This window comes from Vipera ursinii, assembly GCF_947247035.1.
Source record: "Vipera ursinii genome assembly, chromosome: 12".
In the NCBI taxonomy this organism is placed as follows: domain Eukaryota; kingdom Metazoa; phylum Chordata; class Lepidosauria; order Squamata; family Viperidae; genus Vipera; species Vipera ursinii.
The window spans coordinates 19880526-19908324 of record NC_139525.1 but is presented as its reverse complement, the minus strand read 5'-3'; the positions used below and the strand labels follow the sequence as shown (position 1 = coordinate 19908324).

Sequence of the window (27799 nt, the reverse complement as noted above, 5' to 3'; positions counted from 1 at the left end):
AACCTGCCTCCACAAGCTGTGAATGTTCCAACACTGTAAGTTTTTAAAAAGAGACTGGACAGTCCCTTGTCTGAAATGGTATAGGGTTTACTTTCTGAGCAGGGGGTTGGACTAGATAACCTCTAAGGTCCCTTCCAACTTTATTATTATTATTACCAGTCCATGGGGCCACTAGGATTTGTGTCAAAGATCTGACTTCCCTTCCCAACAGCTACCTCTTGTGAGTCTCATTAGAAGAATTTTCTTGGTCTGATTTTCTGAGCTAAACACAGCTGGCAGATGCTGGAGGTGGCTTTTCACTTCTAGCAGTCTAAAGCAGAGGTCCCCAGCCTTTTGGGACCAAGGACCGGTTCCATGGAGAACTATTTTTCTACAGACTGGAGTATGTGCTGCCTGCATTCCATGGATGGGGCTTTGCTTGTTTGTGCGGAATGGTTGCTGACATGGTCCACGGGGGCTGGGGACCCCTGGTCTAAAGGCAGCTACGCGCCCTGTCTTGGTGGACCAAAACCCCCACTTAAGGTCAGTGTTATGTATGGGGTTAATAACACTATTAAACAACAGCTCAACCAATACCACCAGGTGGCGCTGCGCCGAAACTGCTGCGACCAGGGGCAGCGTTTCGGCGGGAAATCCAGGTTTAAATTCATTGGCTGGGAGCACACCTGGCCAGGTATAAATAGGGCTCAGGTAACACCTTTTGCACACACAAGCTACCACCTAATAAAGACGGTTATGCTGTACTCCTGTGCCTGACGTCCTTCATGCGTTCCGGAACTCACTACACAATAGTGGCGACGAAGGTGGGATCCTACTTCATCTAAGAGCTGAATTCACTAGGGGATGGCATTGCTTGCTGGAGGAAAGAGGCATCTTTCCCCCCCCCCCATCAACGTCTGGCTAGTCACCACTAGCGGCCACCTCCAAAGCAGGACTGCTGAACTGGATGCAGCAGCATGGCACAAATCGGCCAGATCCAGGCATTCGACATCCGCCACCCCGAACGATGGGAATCGCACTTGGGACAAGTTGAATTTTACCTACGGGTAAACCGGATCACAGAGGACGGCATGAAGGTGGCAGCTCTGCTCTGCCTCAGTGGGTCCTCCGTTTACAATTTGGCTGTAGGCCTGTGCTCGCCAACATCCATCGGGGCCGTCTCCTACAGTGACCTCACAGAGAAGCTTAATAAACACTTCAACTCTCGAATGTCTGAACTGGCCTGGCAGTTCCAGTTCGAACAAAGGGCCCAACTACCAGGTGAATCGGAGGCGGATTTCATCACGGGCATACGGCAGGCCGCCCGCCTCTGCAAGTTCACAAACTTGGACGAGAGGCTGCATGACTGGATCATCTTCGGCCTACGTGACAAGTGGCTGCAGCAAAAGATGTTCGCGAGACCCAATCTGACCCTCCAGGAGATCCAGGACAAGGTTTTGGCCCACGACATGGCCGATGGTGCAGACCAGACCACCCCCCCTACCCAGCAGCCCAGGAGGATCCATCAATCAGGCGATCGCTGCATACGGTGGGAGCAGCGGAGCGGACGAGGAGGCCGAGATTGACGCGGTGCAACGGAGGCCGGAAAAACCCCAGCCTCAGCGCGGCAACCTGGGAGCCCAGCGGAAGCCAACAACATCCAACAAGTGTACCGGCTGCGGCTGCGGCGCAACCACCCCCAAGTGTGCTGGCTGCAGTGGGAACCACGCAAGGGTGGCCTGCAAATTCCGGACGGCCAAGTGTCGGGCCTGCAGAAAAATAGGCCACATTGCCTCCGTCTGCTGGAACCATTCCCAAGAGGGCCTGCACAAACTCCAGCCCGAGGACGCGTCACCGAAAGGTACTGGGGCCCACCAATACACCACCACTAACTTCTTTGAAAGCCAGAGGGCTGCTTCCCACATGCTGCTTCCCCCAAAATTAAGTTAGAGGTCCACTTGCAGGGCATTCCTTGCAAGATGGAGCTTGACTCTGGCTCTGCAGTCTCTATAACCTCGTACGAGAAGTTTAAACTTGTGTGCGGCCGGAGAAAGCGGCAGGCCCAATTGAGGCCTACCAATCTAAAACTAACCGACTTCCAACATGCCCCCATCAAAATTAAGGGGGAGGCCACCCTGTTGGTGGGGTTCAGGGATTTCCATGGGCACTTGGATGTCCTTGTGGTTGAGGGCCGGAGGACTAACCTAGTGGGGTTGGACTGGTTTGAGGCCCTGGGCATAGGGATCTCAGGTATCCACAACACCCAGGCCAAGAGCATAGAATCTGTCTGCAAAATGTTTGCAGGTGTATTCGATGGTAAGTTAGGCAGGTACACCGGGGCCCCCATCACATTTAAACTAAAACCCAACGTCCTGCCCATAAGAATTAAACCCCAGAGAGTCCCCTTCACTCTCAAACACAAGATTGAGAGCAAACTGGATAAGCTAGTCGAACAAGGGGTGTTAGAGCCAATAGAAGGGGGAGAATGGGAGACCCCCATTGTTACCCCTCTTAAATCTAATGGGGAGGTTAGAATTTGCGCAGATTATAAGTGCTCGGTAAACCGGGCCCTTAATCCGCACGCTTACCGAGTCCCAATGGTCAGCCACGTCCTTGCCTCTCTCCAGGGTGGCGCCATCTTTGTGAAGCTGGATATCGCACAGGTGTACCAGCAGCTACCGGTTACCAGGGAGACGGCAGATGGTCAAACTATAGTAACCCACAAAGGAGCCTTCAGAGTTAACTGTTTGCAGTTCGGTGTCTCTGTAGCTCCAGGGATTTTTCAGGAGGTGATGGAGAAGACACTGAAGGGAATCCCTGGGGTATGCCCTTACTTCGACGATGTCCTCATCGCAGGGGACTCTGAAGAGGTACTGGCTGAGAGACTGCAGGCTGTGTTAAGCAGGTTCCGCTCTGCAGGGCTCAAACTTAAACGGGACAAGTGTAGCATTGGAGTGGCATCCACAGAATTCCTAGGTTTCAGGATTGATGCCAAGGGAATTCATCCTGCTGACTCCAAGGTAAGGGCAATAAAAATGGCTCCCACCCCCAAGAACAAGGCTCAGCTGCAAGCGTTCCTGGGGTTGCTTAATTTTTATCATGCATTCTTGCCTCACAAAGCTGCTATTGCTGAACCTTTGCACAGGCTCTTAGACAAGAAAGCTACTTGGAACTGGACCAAGGTCCACGAACAAAGCTTTCAAACTCTAAAGGAATTCTTGTCCAGCAATTCAACTGTCACACATTTCATAGAAACTAAGCCCATCTGCATCGCATGTGATGCTTCCCCATATGGAGTGGGCGCAGTATTGAGTCACTTAGAAGAGAAAGGTGAACAAAAACCCATTGCCTATTACTCCAGGACACTGTCAGCAGCCAAAAGGAATTACGCACAAATCGACAAGCGCTGGCAATAGTGGCTGGAGTAAAAAAAAATCCACGACTACCTGTATGGCAGGGAGTTTACCATATTCACAGACCACAAGCCACTACTAGGCCTATTCACAACAAACAAGCAAACCCCCCAAATTCTATCCCCTAGGATGCTCAGGTGGTCAATATTCCTTTCTGCATATAATTGCAAACTGGTGTATAAGCCAGGAAAGGATATGGGCCACGCTGATGGGCTAAGTAGGCTATCCCTTAAACACCTAGAACCTGATCCAGCACTGGCAGCACAGATTCTAGCCATCCAGGACCTACCAGAATGCCCACTCCAGGCAAAGGATATTGCTGCTAAACAACAGCAGACAAGATCCTGAGCAGGGTACAGGAGTGGGTAGTCACCGGGTGGTAAGAGAAGAGCCCAGGCCCGGAATTCCAGGCGTATTTCACACAGAGGCATGAGTTATCAGCCCATAAGGGATGCCTGTTGTGGGGTAGCAGAATCATCATCCCGGAGAGACTAAGGGACAGTCATGCACTCATTACATGAAGGGCACCCGGGCATAGTGAGAATGAAGGCATTAGCTAGGAGCTACATCTGGTGGCCAGGGCTAGACAAGGTCATAGAGGAGCTGGTGCACAGCTGCTACGTTTGTCAGAGGTTCAGGCCAGAGCTGCCTCATGCACCTGTCCACAGATGGGAGGCAACCCACACTCCATGGTCCAGGGTCCACATTGATTATGCTGGGCTGTTCCAAGGACAGCTATTCCTAGTGGTGGTAGACAGCCATTCCAAATGGTTAGAGGTAGTACCAGTCACTAGCATGACCACGGTGAGGACAATCCAAGTGCTCAGGGGACTCTTTGCCACGCATAGTCTTCCAGACGTGTTGGTCTCAGATAACGGACCACAATTCACATCTGCTGAATTTCAGGCCTTCACGAAGAGCAACTTGATTAGGCACGTCACATCTGCACGCTTCCACCTGTCAACCAATGGACAAGCAGAACGCATGGTGCGCACAACCAAGGATGCATTGAGGCGCATCATCAGCAGCAACTGGCATCAAAGGTTGGCCCAATTTCTCCTGGCACAACAAACAACACCGTGCACAGCCACAGGGAAGAGCCCAGCGGAACTTCGTTGGGGCAGATGGCTCATTACCAAGTTGGACAGGCTCCACCCGGACAGAGTGGCTGCAGGGTCTGAGCAAACCAACCCCGCTAGAGAACTACACACAGGCGATTTGGTTTGGGCCAAGAACTATGGGCCGGGACATGTGTGGATTCCGGGGGTGGTGGTTGACAGAACTGGGCCTTTGTCTTACATTGTAGGGGTGGAGGGGGGCGTCAGATCAGAAGACACATAGACCAAGTAAGGAGAAGAGTTCCTAAAAGGTCACAGGACAATAACCAACAGGCAGGTCACCCATCAGCAACCACTAATCAGCACAGCCAACCCAAGCCAGAGGAGGACTTCATGGACCCAGAGCTGTTCACAGAGAGACCTGTCTGGCCCAGCCAATTATGGGTGCAAGGACATCACGACAAACCAGCCGCAGAAGCAGACTCTGGGGCAGGTCCATCAGAAGCACCCAGACCAGACCGACCCACTGATGCTGCTGCCCTAGACAGGGGGGGGGACCCCTTAGACAGTCTGCACGGACTCATAGGCCACCCACCTACCTCACAGACTATGTGTGGTCATGAGGGCGGCCGAATGTGCCAGATCAAATCGGCTATGCACAAGTTATATTGCATGTGTTCATGTAGAAGTGTATTGTCTATTCTTAAGGGGGAAGGGGTGTTATATATGGGGTTAATAACATTATTAAACAACAGCTCAACCAATACCACCAGGTGGTGTTGCACCAAAACTGCTATGACCAGGGGCAGCGTTTCGGCGGGAAATCCAGGTTTAAATTGATTAGCTGGGAGCACACCTGGCCAGGTATAAATAGGGCTCAGGTAACACCTTTTGCACACACAAGCTACCACCTAATAAAGACGGTTATGCTGTGTCTGACGTCCTTCATGCGTTCCGGAACTCACTACATAATAGTAAATTGAGTTTCTTCTTTAATCCTTTTAAGTCGGTCCCTGGCCTTCTCTCTCCCTCCCCCCCCCAACTTCAGCTGGATCTTCTCAGGCACAACCTCCCATCACGATCCAGATGCCCAGAAGGCTTTTGCTCTCCGGAGGAAGCCTATAATTTGACCCAACGACCCACACCCCTCCCCATTTCTGCAATGGCTGCAATTAAAGGGAGGATGATGTCTACGGGGATTCTCCAGGTCCGGGTTGTTCCCAAAGTGCGCTTTCTTGGATGAGAAGCGAAACTTTTCAAGGAAAAAGGGGGGAGGGGTGTGCAAAGGGTGGGATTCCCCTGGCTTCTCCCCCTCGCCCCTTTCCTCCTCAAGCGGTGCCGCGGCGGAGCCTTTAATCGGAGGAATCAGATCTGCCAGGGAGGCGGCGGGCGACCCAGTCACAGCGCAGCCCGGCCTGTCGGGCTAAGCACGCCAGCCTTTCCTGTTATTGTAGCCCAAAAGGCGCGGTGACCTCATCGCCGGAGCTCCTGGGGCTGCTGCAGCTGAGCCGGGGAACGGCCAGCCTTATATGGCCGGAACCCAAGGCAGAGGAAGGGGGGGCGCCGGTCCGCGGCCGGGAGGGGCCGCGCCTGCTCTGCGCTCGGCAGCCGCTTCTCGCTGGAGGAGCCAAGGCCGAGCAGGCCTCGCGACGGAGGGAGCGGCCGCCCCCGCCTTGAGGGTCGAGGGGGAGGCGGCCTTGAAGCTGCGCTCGCCCTTTCGGGGAAGGCAGCGGCCGCAGACCAGACGTTCTGCTGGGGGATCCGCGGTCATTCGAGCGGGCAGCTCCGGAAAAGGCGCGCCTCTTCTGGATCCGCGTCGGGAGGGCTGCTCGCCCAGGGCGGCTCCGGAGCTCTTCCTCTCCTCGCGGCGACATGAAGCTCGCTGGAGCCCCCTCCGTACTCGCTGCAGTTCTCCTGGGGAGGAGGAGGGGGTGTCGCGGTGGGACTTCTGGTTAGATCACTTTGTGAGCTGGCTCTGGAGAAAGATCTTCCCTGGCCCGGGTGCCCACAGAGAGAGGGTGCAGCCAACGAAGTCGAGATGGCAGCTCTAACCATGCCATCAAATCCTGCCTCTTTTTACCTGCATCACTGTAAAAAGAGTGGGAGTTTGATTGCATGGTTATTTTATTTATTGATTTGATTTCTATAGTCCACTATCTCAACAAGTGGCTCTGGGCAGCATACAACCGTCAAAAGGGAATTACCAGATGTCCAAGCTGGCTTCTGAAGGGGTCATGGCAGCCACAACCATATTGCAAATCTGCACTGGATCATGGAAAAAAATCTTGTGAATATCAGAAGATCATTTGCATGTGCTTCATGGATTACAAGAAATCCTTTTACTGTGTTGATGAGAAGCTATGGAGAGCCCCACAAGACCTAGGGGTACCAGCGCATCTGGTCAGGTTGATGCAATCACTTTAAGATGGAGAAAGGAGTGCAATAAGGTTGCATCCTCTCAGTGGTGTAGCGTGGGTTGTCAGCACCCGGGGCAAGGCAAGTAATTTGCGCCCCCTAACCCGTGGATTTTAGCACTCGAGTCTCTTCCACTAGCTCAGGAATTCTGGGAGTTGAAGTCCATGAGTCATAAAAGAGCCAAGGTTGCCTACCCTTGAGTTAGGTTCAAGGCAAAAAAGGGTCTCTGGAGAAGAGGGAAAATGCTAGTTTAAAACTGAAACAAGGCAACTTTAAGGTGCCTCAGCTGTGATTTAGGATGAGACAAAGAGAGGACATGGCGTTGAAAATGGTTAATGGGGCATGTTTGTTCCACTCTTAGTGGATGTCAAGATAAACCCCACGAGAGAATGACCTTACAACAGATGTGAATAGGCTTGGACTACGTTTGTAGATTGAGTGCATACATCACATGGAGCGATGATGGGCTTCATCAAGATTTATGATCCCACAATTGGCTAGTTTTCTCCATCTTGTCCTAAACCCTGGATACCAACCACGGTTTATGGCTTAGCATGTGGTGTGGGGTGACCCAACATGTTAGGCGACAAACAATGACTTCCAACTTACAATGCCTCAGCTTCCCAAGGTTATTCCAAAGCCGGAAAAGCCAACCAACCCACCCTGCAGCTTTGCCTGCTTAGGCTGAACCCCAGGAGTTCATACTTGCTGTGGCGCCCGACCTATTTTCTGCCCAGACGCTGCTTATCCAAGCCAAGCCGCCTCCTTCTCTTTGGCACCTCGCCCCAAAGATTCGCCGGACTGGCTGGAAACTCTCGCTGCTGGCGACGTGTGTCGGGGGGGGGGCGGTCCCGATCGCCTCCTGCAGGGGGAACCGAGTGGCTACAGAGAGTCAATACGGCAGGAGGAGGAGGAGGAGCAGCAAGCAGCCGCAGGTGCGGTGGCTGCAGTTGTTACCTTTACCTCCGGGAAAGGAGGAGACGGGGGCGGGAGCTGGGTCGGGGGGGCCGGGCTTGCAGGTTGAGAGCCAAGCGGAGGAGAGCCGCGGCGGGAGAAAGAGAGGGAGGCGAGACGCCGCCAAGCCTCCCCACCCCCACCCGAGAAAGGAGGCGATCCGCAGCCGCGAAAGGACGGGATCCCGCTCTGGCTGGGCACAGCAAATGCGGTTGCTTTCTACGCTCCGCCCACTCGCTCGCTCCTCCAACCCTCGGCGAAGCAGAATCGTCCCCCTCCGGCGAGCTTAATGGGCGCCCCCCCAGATGTTGCGCCCGGTGCGGCCGGCCCCCCCTGCACCCCCCACGCTACGCCACTGCATCCTCTCCCCTTTCTTATTCAACCTGTATGCTGAAATGATCGTGAAGTTAGATCTTGAAGAATCAAAAATTGGGATAAATATTAATGGAAGGAACATCAACAATCTTTGATATGCTGATAATACAGTTCTCTCAGCCTGAAACATCTGATCAAGAATATCAAAGAAGAAAGTGAGAATTTCGATCTCTTTCTGAACATCAAAAAGACCAAGATAATGACCACTGCAAGGAAGGGAAACATCAAAACAATTGACAGTGAGGAGGTAGAATGTATGGGAAAATTCACTTTCCTAGGATCGCAGATAGCTCAAAGCAGTGAATTCAACACAGAAATAAAACATCGGGTCACACAGCAATAATGAACATGAGCCGAATATGGAAAAGCCAGGACATCAGCCTGGCAATCAAGTGTAGATTAGTCCACTCTATTGTGTTCCCATAACTACCTCTGGTTGTGAAAGACAGGAAGAAAATTGACCTGTTTGAGGCTGGGGTGCTGCAGAAGGTGCCTGCATCTTCCTTGGACACTAAAGGGGACCAACAAGCAAGTCCTGGATGCACAACCCCAGACATGTCACTAGAAGACAAAATCTCAAAACTGCATCTCACTTATTTTGCCCCTGTCATGCAGGGGAAATCACTGGAGGAAACAGCTGTGTTTGGAAGACAGAGCATAGAACAACTCGAAAGAAGCAGTGCAAGATGGGAAGATGTGGAATCACCAAGAGTCAGACTTGATTGAATGGATAATACCATCATCATCATCACAAAATAAATCTGGCACAACGTAAAAAGGTTACTCTTGCTGCCATCTTGACTTCTTGTGAACATCCTTGCTTGGTGAGGCTGCAGAGGAAGAGTGTTGTCTGCTTCCCCTCACTCTCTCAATGCTTCAGCAATGGGGCAAGTGTGATTTTGCAGGGGGTTGACCTCTGCAAAGCTTTAGATCTCCACAAAGACTCAGCTGCTTCCCCAAAGCACCAGAAGGAGAAAGTGGTGTGCAGTTTTGAAACTAGCAAACTTTGCACAGTGGTATGTGTTGGCCTTGTGGAAAAGCCCCTTCAGCACAGGGTCTCGTGCATGGATGAAGTTCCAGGAAAAAGATGGTTCTTTGGGCAGTAAGCATGTGGACTCCTTAGGCAAGCTGTGATCACAGGACGTGCTGATTCACGTTTAACTGGACCCAGGTTATTCACTGCACACAACACAATGAACCACAAACTAATCACAAAGACTGGAAGCTTGTGGCAAAAATGGTGAAGTGTTGTGCCACGTAGAGGCAGCCAAGGTACCCTTTTCCCCTGCTCTAGGATCTCCTTTTCCCCAAATTCAGCCAGTCTGGGGGCACTGAAGGATCTTACATCCCAACTTGTGCTTGGGGTGTCCATGGGGTGGGACTGGTCTGCAAAAGTCAAGAGGATGTGCTTGCAGCTGCCATCCTACTTTTTTTTGACAGAGACATGCACACACACTGGAACATTCCAAGTTGTACTTCACCAGTCAGAGCACACATCAATGTGTCTGGACTGCTGAATGGTGCTGAGTGAACCCCTGAAAGAAGAGTTTAAAATGAGAGGTGTTTGGACTTAATGGGTGGAGACTTGAAGCCTGCCTCAAGGGGAATGCCCTGTTCACCGCCCTGAGTCCTTCGGGAGAAGGGCGGTATAAAATCCAATAAAACTGAAAACTGAAACTGAAACTGAAAAGTCTCCTGGTGCAGAAAGAAGGTTCTAGATTTAGCAGCAGTTTGTATAGATTGGATTACTTTAGTCTGTGATAAATAAAGAATTCATTTGTTTTGCAGATGAAGCACATATACTTCATTTTCCTGGCATGGATTCATAAAATTATCTCAGTTGCCGTAAATTTGTAAAATTAACTCAGTTTGCCGTTTTGCGCTTATCTACCAACCCGTATTTAAATCATAATGAACCTTTGCTGGAACGTATCCTCTGGCTTTAGAAGAAGACTCCAGGTTTCCACGCTGGCTATTGGGATGCAAAGAGCATCTGGGAGTTTGATGGTTTTGGGACCAGCTGCCATTCTATGGGGGCCTGAACAAAATACAGATCAGGTGCAGAGACGGAGCTGCAGAGGCAGTTGCTGCCTTGAGCATTTTGAGGCACAGGAACCAATGATACTGTATAGTTGAAGGGTCTCCCGTATCCAAATGTGAAGGTGTCTTGCTGTGGTTTCAGCTGATCTTGGCTGAGGGTTGCCCCTACTTAGTACTTGGATGGGAGACCACCAGGAATTCCCAAGACTGTGGGTGAGAGGGGGAACGGTCATGTAAGGAAAGGGTGTTTCATGAGGGGAAGGGGGAGCAGGTGCATCAAGTGCAGATGCCAGCAGTTCTGGATGTTATTGGGCCCCTTGGCCTTCTGTAAACCAGAAGCCCTGGGCCCTGCCTGCAAAGGGCTTCACTGGGGTGGGGAGAGGGCATGGCCAGCTCCAGCGGAGCAGGAGGACCAGACGACTGTGGGCAGTGAATCTCTTGCCCAGCTATCAGAGACACCTGCAGGAACCACATGGTAACTGGGAGGCTGCACTGAAACTGAGCTCATGGTGACCATCTTGATTTTTTTGGCTGCACCCTGTGGAGTCGTTTTGACCTTGACTCTTGCCTCGGCTTCCAGTTTGCCACCTAGCAAGTCATGTCCCACTCTGGGTCTGTGCCTTCCTGTTGGACCTGATCAGTGTCCTCCAAGGTGGTGGTGGTGGTGGAGGAGGACTTCCTCATCCCCCAGTGACCGAGTTGGGTGGCTCCTCCTGGGCCTTGGCAAATTTATAGCCTCCTCACTTAGTCCCTGATAGCCAGCATTTCTCCCATATATCAGGAAAATGAGAAGATTGCCTGCGCCTGATAATTGAAGAAGTGTATTCTCTTTCACACGGAAGAAACTCCATATGCATGACAAGTAAGCCATGAACCTTACTCAGAAGGGACTCTTGAGGCCATCAAATCTCCCCCTGCCCAAGCAGGTCATCAAAGTGAAGCACCCAAATGGATGGCCCAGAAGAGGTAGCCCTGTCCCCAGGGACATGGCTTCTCCTGGCTGACAGCTCTGTGCTTGGAAGAGTTCTGGAGGCATTTGCTCTTGATCCAGGTGATCCTGAAGGCAAAGATAAATGCCCCAGTGGCCTAATGAGAATGCTAATGAACAGATGATTGTAAAGAAAAACAGTCCTTCCATTTTCCCCACCCACCCACCCACCCACACCACCCTGTCAGAACCTATCCTTCCATTTCCCCACCATCCAGTCTCAACTCTCAGTACCTCTCTTTCCATCCCACCTGCCATCAGAACTGATGAAGCTTCTTCCTCAAGGAAAAAAACCCAGTCCAGTTGCCTCTTTGAAAAATTACCTTTGAGGTTCCCCCCAATTGTTGGAGGCAGGAATAAAGAAGGAGGCAAATTGCAGAATGTATGGTGTGAATGCTGCCCTAGGAGGAGGGGGACCCAAGGGTGACCTCAGGCCAGGCTATCTGTATCCGCTTCTGCAAGATGCATCGATAGCCTTCTTTGGTGAACTGAGCAAGGACATCCAAACATAAGGGATCTGCAACCACGGGGACAAATGCTAAGCACCCCCTCCACCCACAGGAATAAGGAAGGGTCCACATACCCATCCGGACAGAGCTTGGGAGCAAAATGAAGGCCTAGATGAGAAACTGTTCCTGTGCACTGAAGCCATCTTCCCCACGCCATTCCTAAGGTTACATCCTGACAACCGTCCTCTGGCTGTTCAGCCACCCTATGGGTTTACTATGGAGGAGCTGCACATGGTGGATCTCCCACCCAGGAAGGACAAATAGCCCAGTTGTTCACCCTCGGGTGGAGGGTGGGCCTGGGACCAGTCTGGGATGGATGCGACTTTGGCAGATGGCTAGAACAGCAGTTGAGCTTCAGGGGACAGAGCAGGCCCATCCTGCTCCCAGGAAGAGCCCTTTGGGTCACCTGCATCTCCATATCCTCAAGGCAGTGATGGAGGCTGGCAGGAGGTACTGCATAAATTGTCCCCAACAAAAGTGACCAGCCAGTCAGTTATAGCTTCTTCCTTCCACGGGGCAGCCAGTCCAGAAGCAGCCAACAGCAGGCCCCACTGCCCACTGCACAACCCCACAGTCACTATGCACAGTGCAGGCCTTTCTTTGGCAGAAAGCGCAGACGTGATTTTCACCCCAGAGCAGAAAATGGCAGTTAGGCAGCTCTGTTCCACTGAGGAATGTCTTTGTGGAAACGGGTAATAATAGCCAGTAAAATCCAGGTTTGGCAGCCTTCGGTCTGCAAGAAAACCACCAAGCTCAAAGACCTTCAAGGACCCTACAGTTCAATCCTGAGATACATTCTGTTAGTTTGTAGTTACCGTGGGGCCACTAGGCTGTGATTGGAATTACCAACACATTTTTTAATTTTTTTTAATCCCATTTATATCCCGCCCTTCTCCGAAGACTCAGGGCGGCTTACAATCTAAACCACAAATCAATGTGCTTAGCAATAGCCTTCATTCTATGTATATGCCTGCTTATTAGGGCTTTCGCCTCCCCCCCCAGCGGCATTATTACAGTCAGCTTATTGCCCCCGACAATCTGGGTCCTCATTTTACCTACCTCGGAAGGATGGAAGGCTGAGTCAACCTTGAGCCTGGTGGGACTCGAACCTGCACTAATTGCAGGCAGCTGGTGTTACTTAAGGAGGCATTAGCCCACTGCTCCACCAAGGCTTCCCCAAATGTGGAATTAATGTATTGAGCAAAGAAAATGGAGACAACTAAGCATTCCAGGAGGAAAAATGGGTCTCTGATCAACAGACCCTAACCCTTGTAGCCTCCCGATACTCAGCTAATCCTTGGGATCTATTCTGGCTGCCCCCCACCCCCCAGCTGCACCTTTAACAGAATACTAACAGAATAATAAGAGCTGGAAGGGACCTTGGAGGTCTTTTGTCCAACCCTGTTTAAGCAGCAAACCCTATACCATTACAGACAAATGGATGTCCAGTCTCTTCTTAAAAGCCTCCAGTGTTGGAGCATCCACAACTTCTGAAGGCAAGCGGTTCCACTGGTTAATTGTTCAGTCAGGAAGTTTCTCCTTAGTTCTAGGTTGCCTCTCCTTAGTTTCCATCCAGTGCTTCTTGTTCTGCCTTCAGGTGCCTTGGAGAATAGGTTGACCCTCCCTTTTTTGTGGCAGCCCCTCAAACATTTAAGACTGCTTTCATGTCACCCCTTCTTTTCTCTAGAGTGGACAAACCCAATTCCTGCAACAATTCTTCATATGTTTTAGCCTCCAGGCCTTTAAAGTGATTACAGTTAAATCTTGGACCGCCTTTAGGCAGTCAAGAGCTCCCTCTGCTGGGAAGAAGTGTTTTTCTAAAATACTAGCAAGGAAAGGAGGAAGCTTATAAGAGGCTTCCCAGGTGAATGAATGTCAGTTTCTTATATTATACTGCTAAGCTTGTAAGCCGCCCTGAGTCTTCGGAGAAGGGCGGGATATAAATGGAATTAAAATTAAAAAATAAAAATATTTGTGATTTTCAATAATCATGATTCCTCAGTTTTTTAAATTCCTAAATTCTGTTATTACCGTTCCTTTACCAGTTTGTGATTTTAAAACAAAAACGTTATTCACTTAAATAAATTTTATTTTTAATTAAATTTATATGAAATACATATTTTATGTAACAATCGGATACTTTAATTAAGAAATGGCTAAAATTGAGCTGTTTAAAAGTTAGCATCATAGATGTATAGTGCAAAAGTATTTTAAAACAAAACTGAATTTCAGTATTTCTAAAATTAATCAGAATTACAAAATGATCATTTTTTAAACAAATTAAAGCTAAAGGTAAAGGTTCCCCCGCACATGCGTGCTAGTCGTTTCCGACTCTAGGCGCCGGTGCACATCTCCGTTTCAAAGCCGAAGAGCCAGCGCTTGTCCAAAAAGCCTCAGTCACTGCATTAGACTTCTGAGGTTGTTATGGTTGGTGTTGCCTTCTCTTCTCTCTTCTTCTTCTCCTTAATTACAGCAGAAGTATAATAATTCTTGAATTTTATAAAAATGAGGGGGATAGGGATAATGATGGTTAGCAAGCCACAAAGCACCGTACAGGCTCCAATGACTTTGCTAGCCGGACAGACGGGATATATATCACCATAGCCTATGGTGGTCAAGGTGATCACAGCCCACCAGAAGGATGAGAAAATGTCATGAAGCAGTGAATCTGGGTGATCATTGATCAATTCGGCAAACAACATGAGGGTGCCAAAGAAAAGGATTTCAAAAAGAAAAACCCACATCAGGATGGCAATCTCCTTCAAGATGGACTTGAACATGTAGGGGAAGACTCTCAGCATCAGCGGGGTTTCCACCAGCTTGAAGACCTTCAAGAGCTTGATGATATAGACCACACGGAACAAGTTCAGCCAACACAGGAGAGTTTCAGGCTTGCGTGCACGTCCGCTAAAAGAGAGATCCAGGCAAACTGGGAAAAGTGCCAGGAAATCGACCACATTCAGGGGCTTCTGAAAGAATTTCTTTTTGTCAGGACAGGAAACGAGTCGAATGGCAAATTCACCCACAAAGCAGAGAATGAAGAAAAGCTCCAAGTGGAGGAGAGAAGGTATCTGGGGACACAACGACTCCACTGAAAGGTGGTGGATCTGGGGGTGGGTGAAATTGCTGTCTCCGATGGAGTCTTCACGTTGGCCTCCTTTGACACAAAGGATGATGATGACAGCAACATTGAACAGCAGTGACATGACTGCAAAGCCCTACAAGGAAGGAGAGAGAGAAGTCAGATGTCAGTTGCTAGCAGCATCAGGTCTAGGGCCTGGACCACCATCTCCCCAACTTGACTGTAAGTCACTCTACAGTAACAGCCATAGTCACCAGCCAAGGGTCACCACTTCATCTTAAACCTTACATAAACTATATATTCAGTTTCCCCCGTATATGTATTTCTCCCTTCTCTTGTATTGTGATTACGTTTTTCCTGAACTTCCCACTCCCATCAAATAGCGATAAAAGTTAAGAGGAAGATGCCTATAGGAGGCCAACTGCTCCCATTTCCAGCTTTGGGTCCATCTGAAAGACTTGCTGCAGTTCTGGAGACTTTCCACTCCTATTTCCCTCCTTGGAAAGACTACAAACAGAAGACAAAAAACAAAGCACGGATCTCTGAGTCACCAGAAGCTGTTCTGCAGCCCTGCTGCTAGTTAAAGGAGTTAGGAGTCTGGATTTTAAATGGCTGGGCAAGAAAACATTGAAAATGAAACGTGTCCCTTTTCCGAGATCGATAAACTCATCACTTAAAGAATATTCATGACCTCCTTGGTGCCAAACAATTTTTTTGTAAGGAGACCCTGAAAGCAGATCCCAACAAATGGCTCCAGGGCAAGTTTGAGCTTCTCTTGCTTCTATAGGAGATTTCTAAATTAGCTCAACAATCTGCCCTCCAATCTTCAGAAGAGCGCCCCCCCCAGGCTAAGGGCCCATTTGGTCCATTAGAGAATCCTGACATGCTGAAACAAGGAGCAGAAAATTGGAGAGAGAAAATAAAAGATGGGGATAAAATGGGCAGCACTGTGAGCAGCAGTGGAGGAGGAAAACACCTGGTGGACAGAAGCACATGAGGCAAGAGTAGGTACAAGATAAAGAGTTGGTTGAGGCCACATCCACAGAAGGAGCAGCTCAGGATCAAGTGTGCTCACTGGTCTCTCTATTTTTGCAAAATCAGGCCAACCCAGAATACTGGACCATGCGCGGCATTTTAGGAGAAACATTGACATATTGGAGCATGTTCAAGAATGATCAGAGGCATTGGGGATTGTTCAGCCTGGAGAAAAGGACACCACAGGGAAATTCCAAAGATAAAAATCAGCCACAAACCTTTGGTTTGTCACACGGCCGCTCGGAAGACGAATGTCGCCTTCCCCATACAGTTTCGGATCGCTGAGGGACCCTGAAAAGGGTCAACAAAAGTCTCCCCGTAGAGACCAGTAAGCAGGGGCTTTCACTGGATCGCAGGAGAGCAGTAGCTCTCCCGTTGGAGCAGGCAATTCTCTCCAACTTGGCAAACGAAAGACCAGCCATAGGATTATGGCCTGTCACTACTAGGGTGAGGGCAGCCGAAGTTACACTTACCATCTGGCAACCTTAAAGCAGCGTGGAAGACGGGGTGAAAACTACCTCTCTTAAATCCTGACTTGTTTCTGTACCTGCATAAGCTGCTGAAGTACTTTCCCCCGTGAGAGGGAAGGGGGATTTTAACCCTAACCCTCTAGAAACAGCGGCAATTGACTATTCAGGGGAGCTTTTTAAAATGTTGAGGGGATTACTCATTGGAATTCTATTCTATCTCTTAAAATTTGTGGATTAAAAGACTTTTTATTCACTATTTCCTATTCTCTATTTTTGGCTGAAGATCTGGACTTTTCAAAACAGAAGTAACACTGAAAAGATTAAAGCGGTTCAGGGGTGACCTCTTGTGGCTAATTTGAGGCTTTAACGTTATTATTTAAAGAGACTTGGCTGACAGCCCAGAAAGTAGATAAGACACCTGTAACTTTGGTATCAGCTATGGGAAAGCTCAGCTGCGTCTTCTCTGAGTGGATTCCAATTGTAAAGTCTGAATTAACATATCACTAAGGAGGAAGGCCAGGAACAAATTCTCTGTATGCTGAAAAAAAATACTGCAGACCCTTATTACAGCTGGGGATGAAATAAGAAATTTCAGAATAAAACAAGAAGATAAGCTGGAGAGGCAAACTCAAACTAGGACTATAACTAAAGAACTATCTATACAGAATACAACAGAAAAAGTGGAACAACTAAATACTATGACAGATGATTTAACTACTCAACAAATACAGACAATGGAAAATCCAGGAAAGAAACTGATAATATGGAAAAAAGGGGAAAAAATTCTATAAAAACCAGAAAGTTCTTGAGGAGCCAAAGGAACAGATGGAAGAAAAGATAAATAGCCTAGGACAACCACGATGGGAGGGAAAAACAAAGAAACGATCTGCCAGATCTACTAAACTTCTTTAAAAAATGGTGATTGAATGGTGTTTCCAACGCCAAATAATGGGCACAACAATACAAGGACGATTCAAAAGCGTGGACATGGAAGACAACATGGCAGAGAAAGAAAGCTAGAATAAGACTGAAAAAGAATTAAAATAGAATACATTCTAATAGTTATGATGTATATTTAGAATATAAGACTTGGTTATGAATTGAGATAAAGAAAACTTTGATTATTTAACTTAGAAGTATAAGTACTAATAGCTAAATCTGAATATTGATTGATGTGTAAAGGTTGAGGAAAAAAGAGGACATATTAAATGCTGAACTAAAAGAACTGTTGGTTATTAAACTTAAGGTATTTGAAAACTATTACAAAACAAGAATTTTATATTATTTTACTAATTTGTCGATGTAAATGATCAGAATGAATACAGATGTGTATCCTTAATATTAGATTTTGTGAGGAATGGTGATAAAGGAATTGGAGTCATTTAAAACCGTGGAAATGACAAATATTAAATGTTAAATTTAATTATTAATTGAAATCAGAATTTGGAAAAATTTATTAGGTCATTGTCTAAAAGATGGAACGACTTAACAACTGAGAAATATAAAAACTAAAAGCTATTGATAAATGTTAGAAAACTTTCTTTTACTTGATTGATAGACTAAGATTTATATCAATTTCAATATAGACAGTTTACATTGAGGGGGAAAAGAGAGGGAATATCTATGGCAAGAATTTGAGTTTGTACTAACGATATCTGCACGTAACTGAATTACTGTAACTCAGCCGCCCTGTTATTTTTCAAATATGTGAATGTCATATTAGAAAATCAATAAAATTATTTATATATACACACACATAAAACACAGACACAAACCCACTAACATGACAGCCCCTTTGACCACGAGTTTCTCCAACCACGTAATCTGACAACGCTAGATGATGTGGCAGAGAATCTGGAGATTCCACTCAGTCTTGCACCTTCTTGTGTTTGGCGTAGGGCGGAGGGGACGTGTGCTGAGGTGGGAGGCTGCTTTCCCACAGTACCAGGAGCAAGTGTTGAACATGGGTTTAGGGCACTTCCAAACAAGTGGCAAACCTGTGTCTAGAGTTACTGCTCTGTCACTGAGCAGTAAGCCTGAGAGCCCGGCTGAGCCGACAGGGTTGGGGGCCTGTGCTGAAGCTGGGTTCCCCTGGGCTTCCCCTCCCCAGGCCTCTCGGCTGCTGCTCGGGCAGATGCCCTCGGGCAGGCAGCACTCAGCTCCCCTTCTGCCCCTGCCCTGGCAGCCAATCCCAGGCAAAGGGTCTTTCCATGCCTTACGCCCCTCATCTCCCACACCCAAGAAAGGGGGAGCGCCGTCCACCCCCGTCTTCTTTGGCAGCCCCGCCAGGCCCTTAAACCGGGCGGGAGGCTTCCCTGCGACCTGGTCCCGCTTGTCCCCCGCGAGCCGGCAGCCTTTTCCCACGGACTGCGGCCCTTTGTCGGGCGGGAAAGGGCTTCAGGTTGGGGCGACCCAATCAACGGGCCTCGCGCCCCGGCCGGCTCACCGTGGCCCAGGGCGAGGAGTGCGGCTCCTCCAGGAACGCCCAGGCCGGCCGCGCCCACCGGCCGCCCGTCCCGCGCGGGACCCGCTCCAGCAGGCCGCGCCGGTCCTCTTGCTGGCCGGGGCCGCCCTGCTCGGCCTCCTCGGCTTCCTCGGCCTCCGCGCAGAGCTCGCTCCAGCAGCAGGCGGGCAGCCGCGCCTCCGAGAGCCCCCAGAAGGCCAGCTCCGCCCGCAGGGCCGCGCGGCAATTGGCGGCGACGGCGCCGTGCAGGTGGCCGCTGTGGCAGAGGTGCAGCACGTGCTCGAAAAGGCGGCCGCTCCGGTCGAAGAAGAACTCGCCGGCGCGGGCGTCGTAGTGGAAGCGGGCCGCGGCCTCGGCCAGCCCGCCCAACTTGGTGCCCGGGAAGGCGGCCAGGACGCGGCGGCAGGTGCGGTAGCGGAGCCCGCCCACGTTCAGGGTGACCCGGCTCGAGGGGCTCTCCATGCCCGGCCCGGCGGCTCCGAAGACCTGCGGAGGAGGAGGAGGAGGAGAGGGCTGAGCGGCGGGGAGGGGGGAGGCCCGACGGCCCCGCTCCAGCCGGCACCCCGCGAGCAGAGCCGCCCGCCGGGCTGCCCTCCGCCGGGCTCTTTACTGCTGGACCGGGAAGGCGCGGCGGGGCCGTCCAGGATCTGCACGCCCTCCTCCCGCTGCCCTCGGCCGGCTCACCTCGCAGGGCTCCGTGGCGGGGACGGCGGCTGGGCGCGGAGGGGGGCCCTCGCCCATTTACCTGGCCGGGCGCCTTGCCGGCTTCCGCCCCGCCGCCGTCCGCGCTCCGGCTCGCTGTCGGCCGGGGGCGTCCCCGCTTCCCCTCCGCCCGCGGCTGCCCGAGGATCGCTCTGTCGGACGCGGAGCCTCCCAGGCGGGTGGCGGAGCGAGGCGGCCAATCCGGAGCGGGTAACCCCCGCCTCGGCGCCCCTTCCCGCCCCCGCCCGGCTGGAAGCCGACCGGCCGCCCCGCCCGCGGCTGCATCTCGGCTGGGGTTGCGCAAGGAGGGCAGAGGCGACCCCCCCTCCTGGCCCGGAGCCCCCCGCGCGGGGCTTTGCCTTGGAAAAACGGGGGCTCTCTCTCTCTCTCTCTCTCTCTCTCTCTCTCTCTCTCTCTCTCTCTCTCTCTCTCTCTCCACCTTCCCCCCCTCCCAGGCATGAACTGTGCTGAGAACCGGATTGTTACGTTAAATAATTGTATTGTTGCGAACTGCTTTGTCACTTTCGATAATGAAAAGCCGTAAGGAAAAAATGAAGTCAAGGATAAACTCAACATTCGCTTCTTGGGGGGGGGGCAGGCAAAGAGGGTCCTCGGCTGCCTTTCCTTGGGATTCCTGCGCCAAGGGGGGAGAGGGGGTGGCGGACTCAAAGGCTTCGCCCTTTAGTAACTGGCTCTTCCCCTTACCCCACTTGAGACAAATGGCTGAAATGCATTTTATCAGCCTCCCTGTTAGTTTCTCTGCCATCAAAACCAGGAAGCCCGCTGGGGGGGGCAGAGGTGGGATGCCCCTGTCTTGGGCAGGATGCCTGTACCGGTCCTTTAACCAAGACACCAAAGTGGCCGGCAAGATGCAGCCAGGCCAGGCCTTGAATTAAGAGACTGTGGGGAGAAATGGGCCACGCATGTGGGCCTTTGGTCTCCCGTCTCTCTGGCTGAGAAGTTGGGTCCTTGTGGCACCAGAAACGTGGGGTCCCAACAGAGATTTCACAGTCTCCCCTTCTTTGTCAGCTGAGTTGGGTTGAAAGTTTAATTGTTCACCCTTCTAGGTCAAGTGACAGAAAAGGTGTGCCGTTGACACTGAACGGTGGTGATACGTGTGGCTGGTTACAATCATTAGAGTAGTTGTCGATTTCTACATTGTCATTTTCTAAAGATGCTTATAATTATGGAGTTGAGTTATATTAATCATTACATTTGCTTTGGAAAGAAAATTGCTCAAATTTTGAAATAAAATAGAGTTGGTTCTTTTTCATGTGGTTTTTTAAAATTAAACACAGAAGAACATCACTGCTGTTGCCAAAGCAACAGGAAGAGAGAGTGTGCAGTTCAGGAGAAGCTCTTATGCAATCTCCCCCGCCCTCCCATCCCTCTGGTGCCTCAGTTTGTAGCCTGTTTTTGTTTTTTGGCCTCCATGAGTTGGCCCTGAGCCAGAGCACATCCTCTTCCTTCTGCAGGCTACTTTTTCCAAGCACTCTGCAAAACTGCTCTGCAAGATTAAAGGTAAGAATATAAAAGCTAATGAGAAGCTTGGTGGAGCCTCAGCCTATCTGGGGAAGGAACCAGAAGTTGAAAAGTGGAATTCCTTGATGTCAGCGAGGAGTGACCTAGAACCAATTCCAGGGGCTCTCTCCATCTTTGTCAGAGAAGGACCCCAGTTTGGTGCTTTCGTTTGGGCGGGATTACTACCGTTTCTCTTTGGGCAGAAACTGGCTGAATATGTTTACCAGTTAGTTATATCCAGGAACTTTTTACTCCCAGGTATGTGATTTGTCAGCTTCAGAATTGAATTGTAATTCTTGTTTTACTCATGGTCATATATTATATATATTATAATTTTCCATAAATCAGCTAGGTATGGAAATTTACTTAAAATTTCAGGAAATGTTATGCTTTGGTTAAATAATTTTTTTTAAAAAATCCTCACTTTTCAAATCATACATCTTCCCTGGGCAGACAATTAAAAGGGACAACTGAGTTTCCTGTTCAGCCTGGGTCTTTCTGAGGAAATTACTGGATTAATTACTTTGGGCTCCATAGCTGGAAAGAACTGTCCAAAGGATGGTCAGGTGCTTGAAAGAATCAGATGAGTTAACATTTTTTTCATCTACGGTGCTAAAATGAATGAATAAAAGTTTAATACTCCTTCTGATATTTTACTACATACTTCTGGGCCATTGATCTTAGTGGGCAAGAAACAACCTGGAAGAAGTATACTGTTGTAGGATGAAGTGCGAGGGAAGTGTTTGAGGAGTGTTTCAGTCTCTTAGTCTCTCGTGGACAACCTCTTTCTTCTAGATGTTTGGACTGTGATTGTGATCCGCATAAGTCTCTCCTTAACTAGGAAATAATGGGTGGAAGTAATATCCTGTAATATGCTATAATATGCTGAACCACAAATCTAAGCCATGAAACGTACAACGGCTTCAGTAACTGCCTCTTGAATTGATGTGGTTGCTAGATTTGTGAAGTTGAGACCTGCTTCTCCCTCCATCAGAAAAGAAGCAGAGCAGTGGGGAGAAAGGAGGTGCGGAAGGAGCCCCACCAACTCCCTGCTCCCTCCCTCCCCAACTAGGTAAGGGTGGGAAGGATTCTCGTCCCTCTTATCCTGTGGACGGGATCAAAGAGCCTGGCGAGTCCAGCATATTCAGTCTTCAGAAGTCTCCCATCACTTTTCTTCTGAAGCATTATTGGCCATATTAAAAGGGTTGGATTCTTAATAATGGTAACAATAACGATAATAATACCTCCATGATTCCTAGTTAGAACCAAATCACTGGATAATGAAGACTCTGCTATTTCCCGGATGAATATTGTAGATGATGATGATGATATTGATGACGATGACAGACCTTTTTCCTGTTCTTGGCAGCCAGTTACAAGCGATGAAACCATGGGAAGAAAAGATCTTCTTGAACGTTGGGGGTCTCCGGTATGAGACCTATGCCAGCACCCTCCAGGTGTTCCCTGGCACCAAGCTGTGCTGCCTGACAGAGCCCCAGGCAGCCGCCACCTTTGACTACGACCCGGAGTTCTTCTTTGACAGAAGTTCCTACCTCTTTGAGGAGGTGCTCAACTACTACAGGACCAAAGAGCTTCACTGCTCTGACTTGATCTGCAAGTCAGTCCTGGATGAGGAGCTGGCCTTCTGGGGGCTCGGCAATGCCCCCCTGGCACCCTGCTGCTGGCAGAAATTGACCATTGCTGAGGGGCAAAAGGAAGAGTACGGCATCCCGGAGGAAAACCAAGAGGCCACTGGGCTGCTGGAGCAGGCGGGAAGGAACCAGAGCGGCTGGAGGGGCCGATGGCAGAGCAGAATCTGGACCACATTTGAGAAACCCTTCTCCAGTTTCTGCACAAAGGTCAGCTAGGGCTTGCAGGGGGCAGCATTCGCTCCTTGCAGTGGTTTTCTTGGCCTGCCAGGGCTTCAGGGCTGAGGCTGAGGCTGAGCCAAAGGCAGCCGCCCTGTTCTTAGCCTGAGGCGGCTGGCTGAGCCCTGGTCCCCCTGCAGGGTGAGCCCAGGGGCAGCTGGATGGCAGCCACAGGTGCAGTTCTCTCTCTGACCTTGCAAGACAGCCTCAGGTTCAGCTGAAGGGCACTTTGCTCATTTTGACACCCATTTCTCTCAGACGTATAAGAAGATACCTTCAGGATTGTTGTCATGAAGGGCATGGCACATCAGGTATAAATCTTGCTGCTGGTTCTAGTAGTAGTAAAAGTAAGAATGGCAATTTGGTTAGCTCCCTCTGGGGTGAAAATCATCTTATTTAGGATGCAGCACTGACACAGCCTCCTCCAGGTCCCCATGTATTTCAGACGTAGCTGGCCAGAGATGGGATTTTCCCCCCCATTCTTCCCCAAGTTCATGAGCAGAGAAATTAGGCAGACATTTTTTTTCTGAATTTTTATAGGGGAAGGAGGGCGTGTCTGGGAGGAGGCCCTTCCTGAGATTATGGATGGGAATGAATGGAAGAGGGTAGGAAACCAGATGTTAGAGAGAGGATTGTCCTCTGAAAGGCCGGCTATTCAGACCCACCTTTGGCCAGCCAGTCCCCAGGGGCCCCGCCTGTCAACCTGGAGGATTTCTCTGAAATCCTTTTCTTCCTGGAAGGACTGTGGTTGAATAAGAATGCATTTTAAGAAAAGGAGGGGTCATTTTTCCTAAGGTTTTAGTTTCAGATAGTTCACTTCTATGTCCTGAATTCAGATATGATTTGTGTGCTAAAAGCTGAGCCACTTTAACTTAAATCACTTGCACAGCTGGCATTTTGCATAGGATATTTGCACAGCCGTCATGATATTCAGGAATGATCAGGCTCAGAGTCACCTCGAACCACGAAGTGAGTGGCATATAAATGTAATTGATGAAGCAAGCAATCAGTCCACCTGACCTCCTCTTCCCCTCCCCCAACAGGTCTTGGCTGCTGTGTGTCTCCTCTTCAATATAGGGATATGCTGCCTTTTTATTGCCAAAGCTTTTGAAGACGCCCATTATTTTCCTGTCTACCTCCTGGAAAACCAGATCAATCTTACTTCAGACCTACATACTTTGGCTGACTATGCATTTTACACAAACCCTTACCCCCTTTACATGGAACTTTTTTGTTTTGCGACTCATTTCCTGCCCAAATAAGAAGAAATTTCTCCAAAGCCCACTGAATGTGGCTGATTTTCTCTCCCTCTTCCCCATTTACGTTGAAGTTTCCTTCTATGGGAATCCCACAAGCCATCAGCGATTTTTATTCTGGTTGGATTTTTTGCGTGCCCTGTATTTCTTCAAACTCTTGAAGGTTCTCAAGCTGGTGGAGACCCCACTGATGCTGAGAGTGCTATCTTATACCTCCAGGGCTGCCATCAGAGAGATCCTCGTCCTCCTCATGATTTTAGTCTTTGAAATCCTTTTCTTTGGTTCTCTCTGTTATTTTGCAGACCTAATTGAAGATAATACATATACACATTTTGTTGACATCGGCTCAGCTTTCTGGTGGGCAGTGGTCACCTTGACCACTGTAGGTTATGGAGATGTTTATCCCATCTCTCTAGTTGGTAGAATGATTGGAGCCTGCACAGCACTATGTGGTGTACTAACCATTATCATCCCAATTCCCTTCTTCTGTATCAAATTCCAAGGCTATTATGATGCTGTCATGATCAAAGAGAAGAGAAAGAGTAAAAAAAAACCCACTCACCTTAGCATCATGATGGATGGGCAGGATGTTTCCAATGTTTCATCGGAAAAAGACATGTACTTCCAAACTGCTGCTGCTCATTCCATCCTGCATCGTGTGTCTTCTCCTGCCTGAATGGTTAATGGTTTCATAAAGCCACTCTCATTCTGCTCCCGGAACTTCTTCACAATGGACATGATCATTCCCATGGAAGTCTTATTTTCAAAATGTTTCCAAGTAATTTTGTAAAGATTCTTGCTTTCAATTTAGCTGGCAAGTAGCCTCTTTCCCACTATGGGCACAAGCTTATTCATTTTGAATATATCTGAAAAGTGTGATCATGTGCCTTCCTTTCCAGAAAGCATCCTTATTGGCTGATAATAAGTGAAAAGTGAGGTCATACGGCAGACATTGATAGGGAAGGCTGGCCTGGATTTGATCACAACTTTTAGAGGAATATAGCAATAGCACTTAGACTTATATACCATTTCATAGAGCTTCACAGTCCTCTAAGCAGTTTACAGAGTCAGCATATTGCCCCCAACAGTCTGGGTCCTCATTTTACTGACCTCAGAAGGATGGAAGGCTGAATCAACCTTGAGCTGGTGAGAATCGAACTGCCAAACTTTTGGCAGTCAGGAGAATTAGCCTGCAATATTGCATTCTAACCACTGTGCTACCTTGGCAATAGGACATATATTGTGTGTCTGTGAGTTTTAAATATTGCATTATTAGCTACTCACACATTCCTCCTCACACATCAGTATATTTACTAGGCTTTTCATACATTTCTCATACAACTTGAATTTTTTTTTGCTTGTTTGCAAATTAGAAGACTATCAATAACCTTCCTCATGCTCACCTAGTAGTTTGAAAGCATGCAAATGCTAGTAGCACTCTGATTGGAAGGTAACAGTGTTCTATGTGCCTTGGCGTAAAGTCATGCCACCACATGACCACATAAGTGTCTTCAGACCACACTGGCTCCTTCAGCTAAGAATCAGAGATGAGCACCACCCAGGCACAACTGTACAGGGAAAACCTTGACCTTTTTTTTTACAGTAACCTTTAAAGCAGTTGTATCTTCTTTCAAAGCAAGAAAATGTTATCAATATATATATACTACACTTATACTAATAACATTTTGAAAATCTTTTTAAAACTCTAGAAATCTCTGTGAATCCCTTTGGAAGACTGGCAGAAGAATTTTAGCAGGTCACCAAGAACTGCCCCTGCAGTGATAGCTGGCAGTACATCAGGGTGTCGGCAGGAAGGTGAAAAAATTCAAGAAGGGGTCCACAATCTGGAGATCATCATGAGGCATAAAAAGGGTGGGGGAGCTTTAATTACATGGTTGTGGCTGCTATCTTGACTTTTTTACACCCCTACTAATGTAGACATGCAGTATATTATAATACAAATACTAGAATTATACTTTAACAATGGAAACATTCTAGATAGCTTTCAAACTGTGTAGAACATATTACTGACAATGTTCAATGAAACAGTCTCAAGAATATTTGTAATGAAGAAATTGGAATAATTGTTCTGCAACTTTGGCTAGTCTGCTGATTGTTTACTATCCCTAAGGTGTATTATAAGATATAAAATAAACTGGTCAATTCCTATGGTTTCATTCCACATTTCCTATGTAATCAGTTTTAGTTTTTAGATACTGTAATATAACTCTCTAATTAAAAAAAGCATGTGAAGAAACCTACCGTGTTTTACCGATATATTTCAGTCCATAACTGCCCTGCTTCCAGTGCCACAGCCACCCTGACCCAGTTTCTCTAACCAGAGAGATGGAAGTATTTTCCCCCCCTGCACCAAAGGCCCACATGTGTGGTCCATTTCTCCCCACCATCTCTAATTCAAAACATGCCCTCCTATCTGCATCTCTTTGTGTGCCAATTATGTTTGCCTCGCCTAAACTCTTTGCTAATCAATTAACAAATAAATAATAATAATAATAGTTTAATTTCTATACCGCCCTTCTTCCGAAGGACTCAGGGCGGTGTACAGGGCAATAAATACAATAAAAATACAATGTACAAAAGTTAAGATAGAATTAAATATTAAGCCCAATTACAATAAAATTAATTAAAATTAATGTTAAAATTCCCAAACCCATCAGACCAGGCCAGCTGATTCAAATAAATAAGTTTTTAGATCACGGCGGAAGGAGCGAAGGTCAGGAGCCGTCCGGAGCTCAACCGGTAAACGGTTCCAAAGGTCTGGCGCACCCACAGAGAACGCCCTCCCCCTGGGGGTCGTCAGTCGACACTCTCTGACCGACGGCACCCTTAGGAGGCCCTCTCTGTGGGAGGGCACTGGACAAAGGGAAGTTGATGCCGGCAGCAGGTGCTCCCGTAAGTAAACCGGACCCATGCCATTTAGGGCTTTATAGGTCATCACCAGCACCTTGAATCTCACCCGGAGGGCAACCAGAAGTAGTCTAAACGAGAGGTCACAAGCGCATGAGTGACTGTGCGCAAGGCATCCCGGTCCAGATAGGGCCGCAACTGGCGCACCAGGCGAACCTGGGCAAAGGCCCCCCTAGTCACAGCTCCTATATGATCTTCCAAGGAGAGCTGTGAATCCAGGAGAACACCCAAGTTGCGAGCCCTATCTACAGGGGGTAATAGCTCACCCCCCCCCATAATTAGAGGTGGAATAATTGAATTTCCTGAGATGCCGACACGCACAACCACTCAGTCTTGTCGGGATTGAGCCGAAGCCTGTTCCTCCCCATCCAGACCCTAACCACCTCCAGGCAACGGGACATCACATCGAGGGCATCACTGGGGTGGTTTGGGGTGGAGATGAAGAGCTGGGTACCACGAATGATCTCACCCAGTGGCTTCATATAGATGTTGAACAGGAGAGGCGAGAGGACCGACCCCTGAGGGACTCCACAAACGAGAGGCCTCGAGGCCGACCTCTGCCCTCCTGCCAACACCGATTGCGAACGTCCCAGGAGGTAGGAGGAGAACCACTGCAAATATATGTAGGAAACACTACAGTAGTAATGGGAGATTTTAACTACCCTGATATCAACTGGGAAACTCTGCAGTGAGCAGGAGATCAAACAGATTCCTAACCAACTTAGCTGACAACTTTGTCACC

At 48.9% G+C, this 27799-nt stretch overlaps 2 protein-coding genes across 2 annotated transcripts; one reads left to right on the top strand and one right to left on the bottom strand.

Annotated features, from left to right (window-relative positions):
* Positions 1 to 13870: 13870 nt before the first annotated feature.
* Positions 13871 to 19606, bottom strand: LOC310646104 (voltage-gated potassium channel KCNC1-like). Its single transcript, XM_083372335.1, has 3 exons — positions 19467 to 19606; positions 18765 to 19268; positions 13871 to 14949 (listed from the first exon to the last, which is right to left on the bottom strand). The coding sequence occupies exons 1-3, from the start codon at positions 19521 to 19523 to the stop codon at positions 14137 to 14139; spliced, it is 1374 nt and encodes a 457-aa protein (XP_083228461.1). The 5' UTR covers positions 19524 to 19606; the 3' UTR covers positions 13871 to 14136.
* On the top strand, positions 19043 to 26300 carry LOC310646105 (voltage-gated potassium channel KCNC1-like). Its single transcript, XM_083372336.1, is given in 5 exon segments — positions 19043 to 19188; positions 20960 to 21263; positions 22375 to 22864; positions 23917 to 24110; positions 24112 to 26300. Coding segments are annotated over 3 exon segments (1365 nt in total). The 5' UTR covers positions 19043 to 19188; positions 20960 to 21263; positions 22375 to 22387; the 3' UTR covers positions 24806 to 26300.
* The last annotated feature ends 1499 nt before the right edge of the window (positions 26301 to 27799 follow it).

Excerpts from the sequence above, each read along its gene's own strand:
- LOC310646104 (XM_083372335.1), bottom strand. The coding sequence starts at position 19,523 with ATGGGCGAGGGCCCCCCTCCGCGCCCAGCCGCCGTCCCCGCCACGGAG. Across the intron at positions 19,269-19,466 it reads CCGCCACGGAGCCCTGCGAG|GTCTTCGGAGCCGCCGGGCC; the intron begins GTGAGCCGGCCG and ends CCTCCTCCGCAG. Across the intron at positions 14,950-18,764 it reads ACTCCTCGCCCTGGGCCACG|GGCTTTGCAGTCATGTCACT; the intron begins GTGAGCCGGCCG and ends CCTTCCTTGTAG.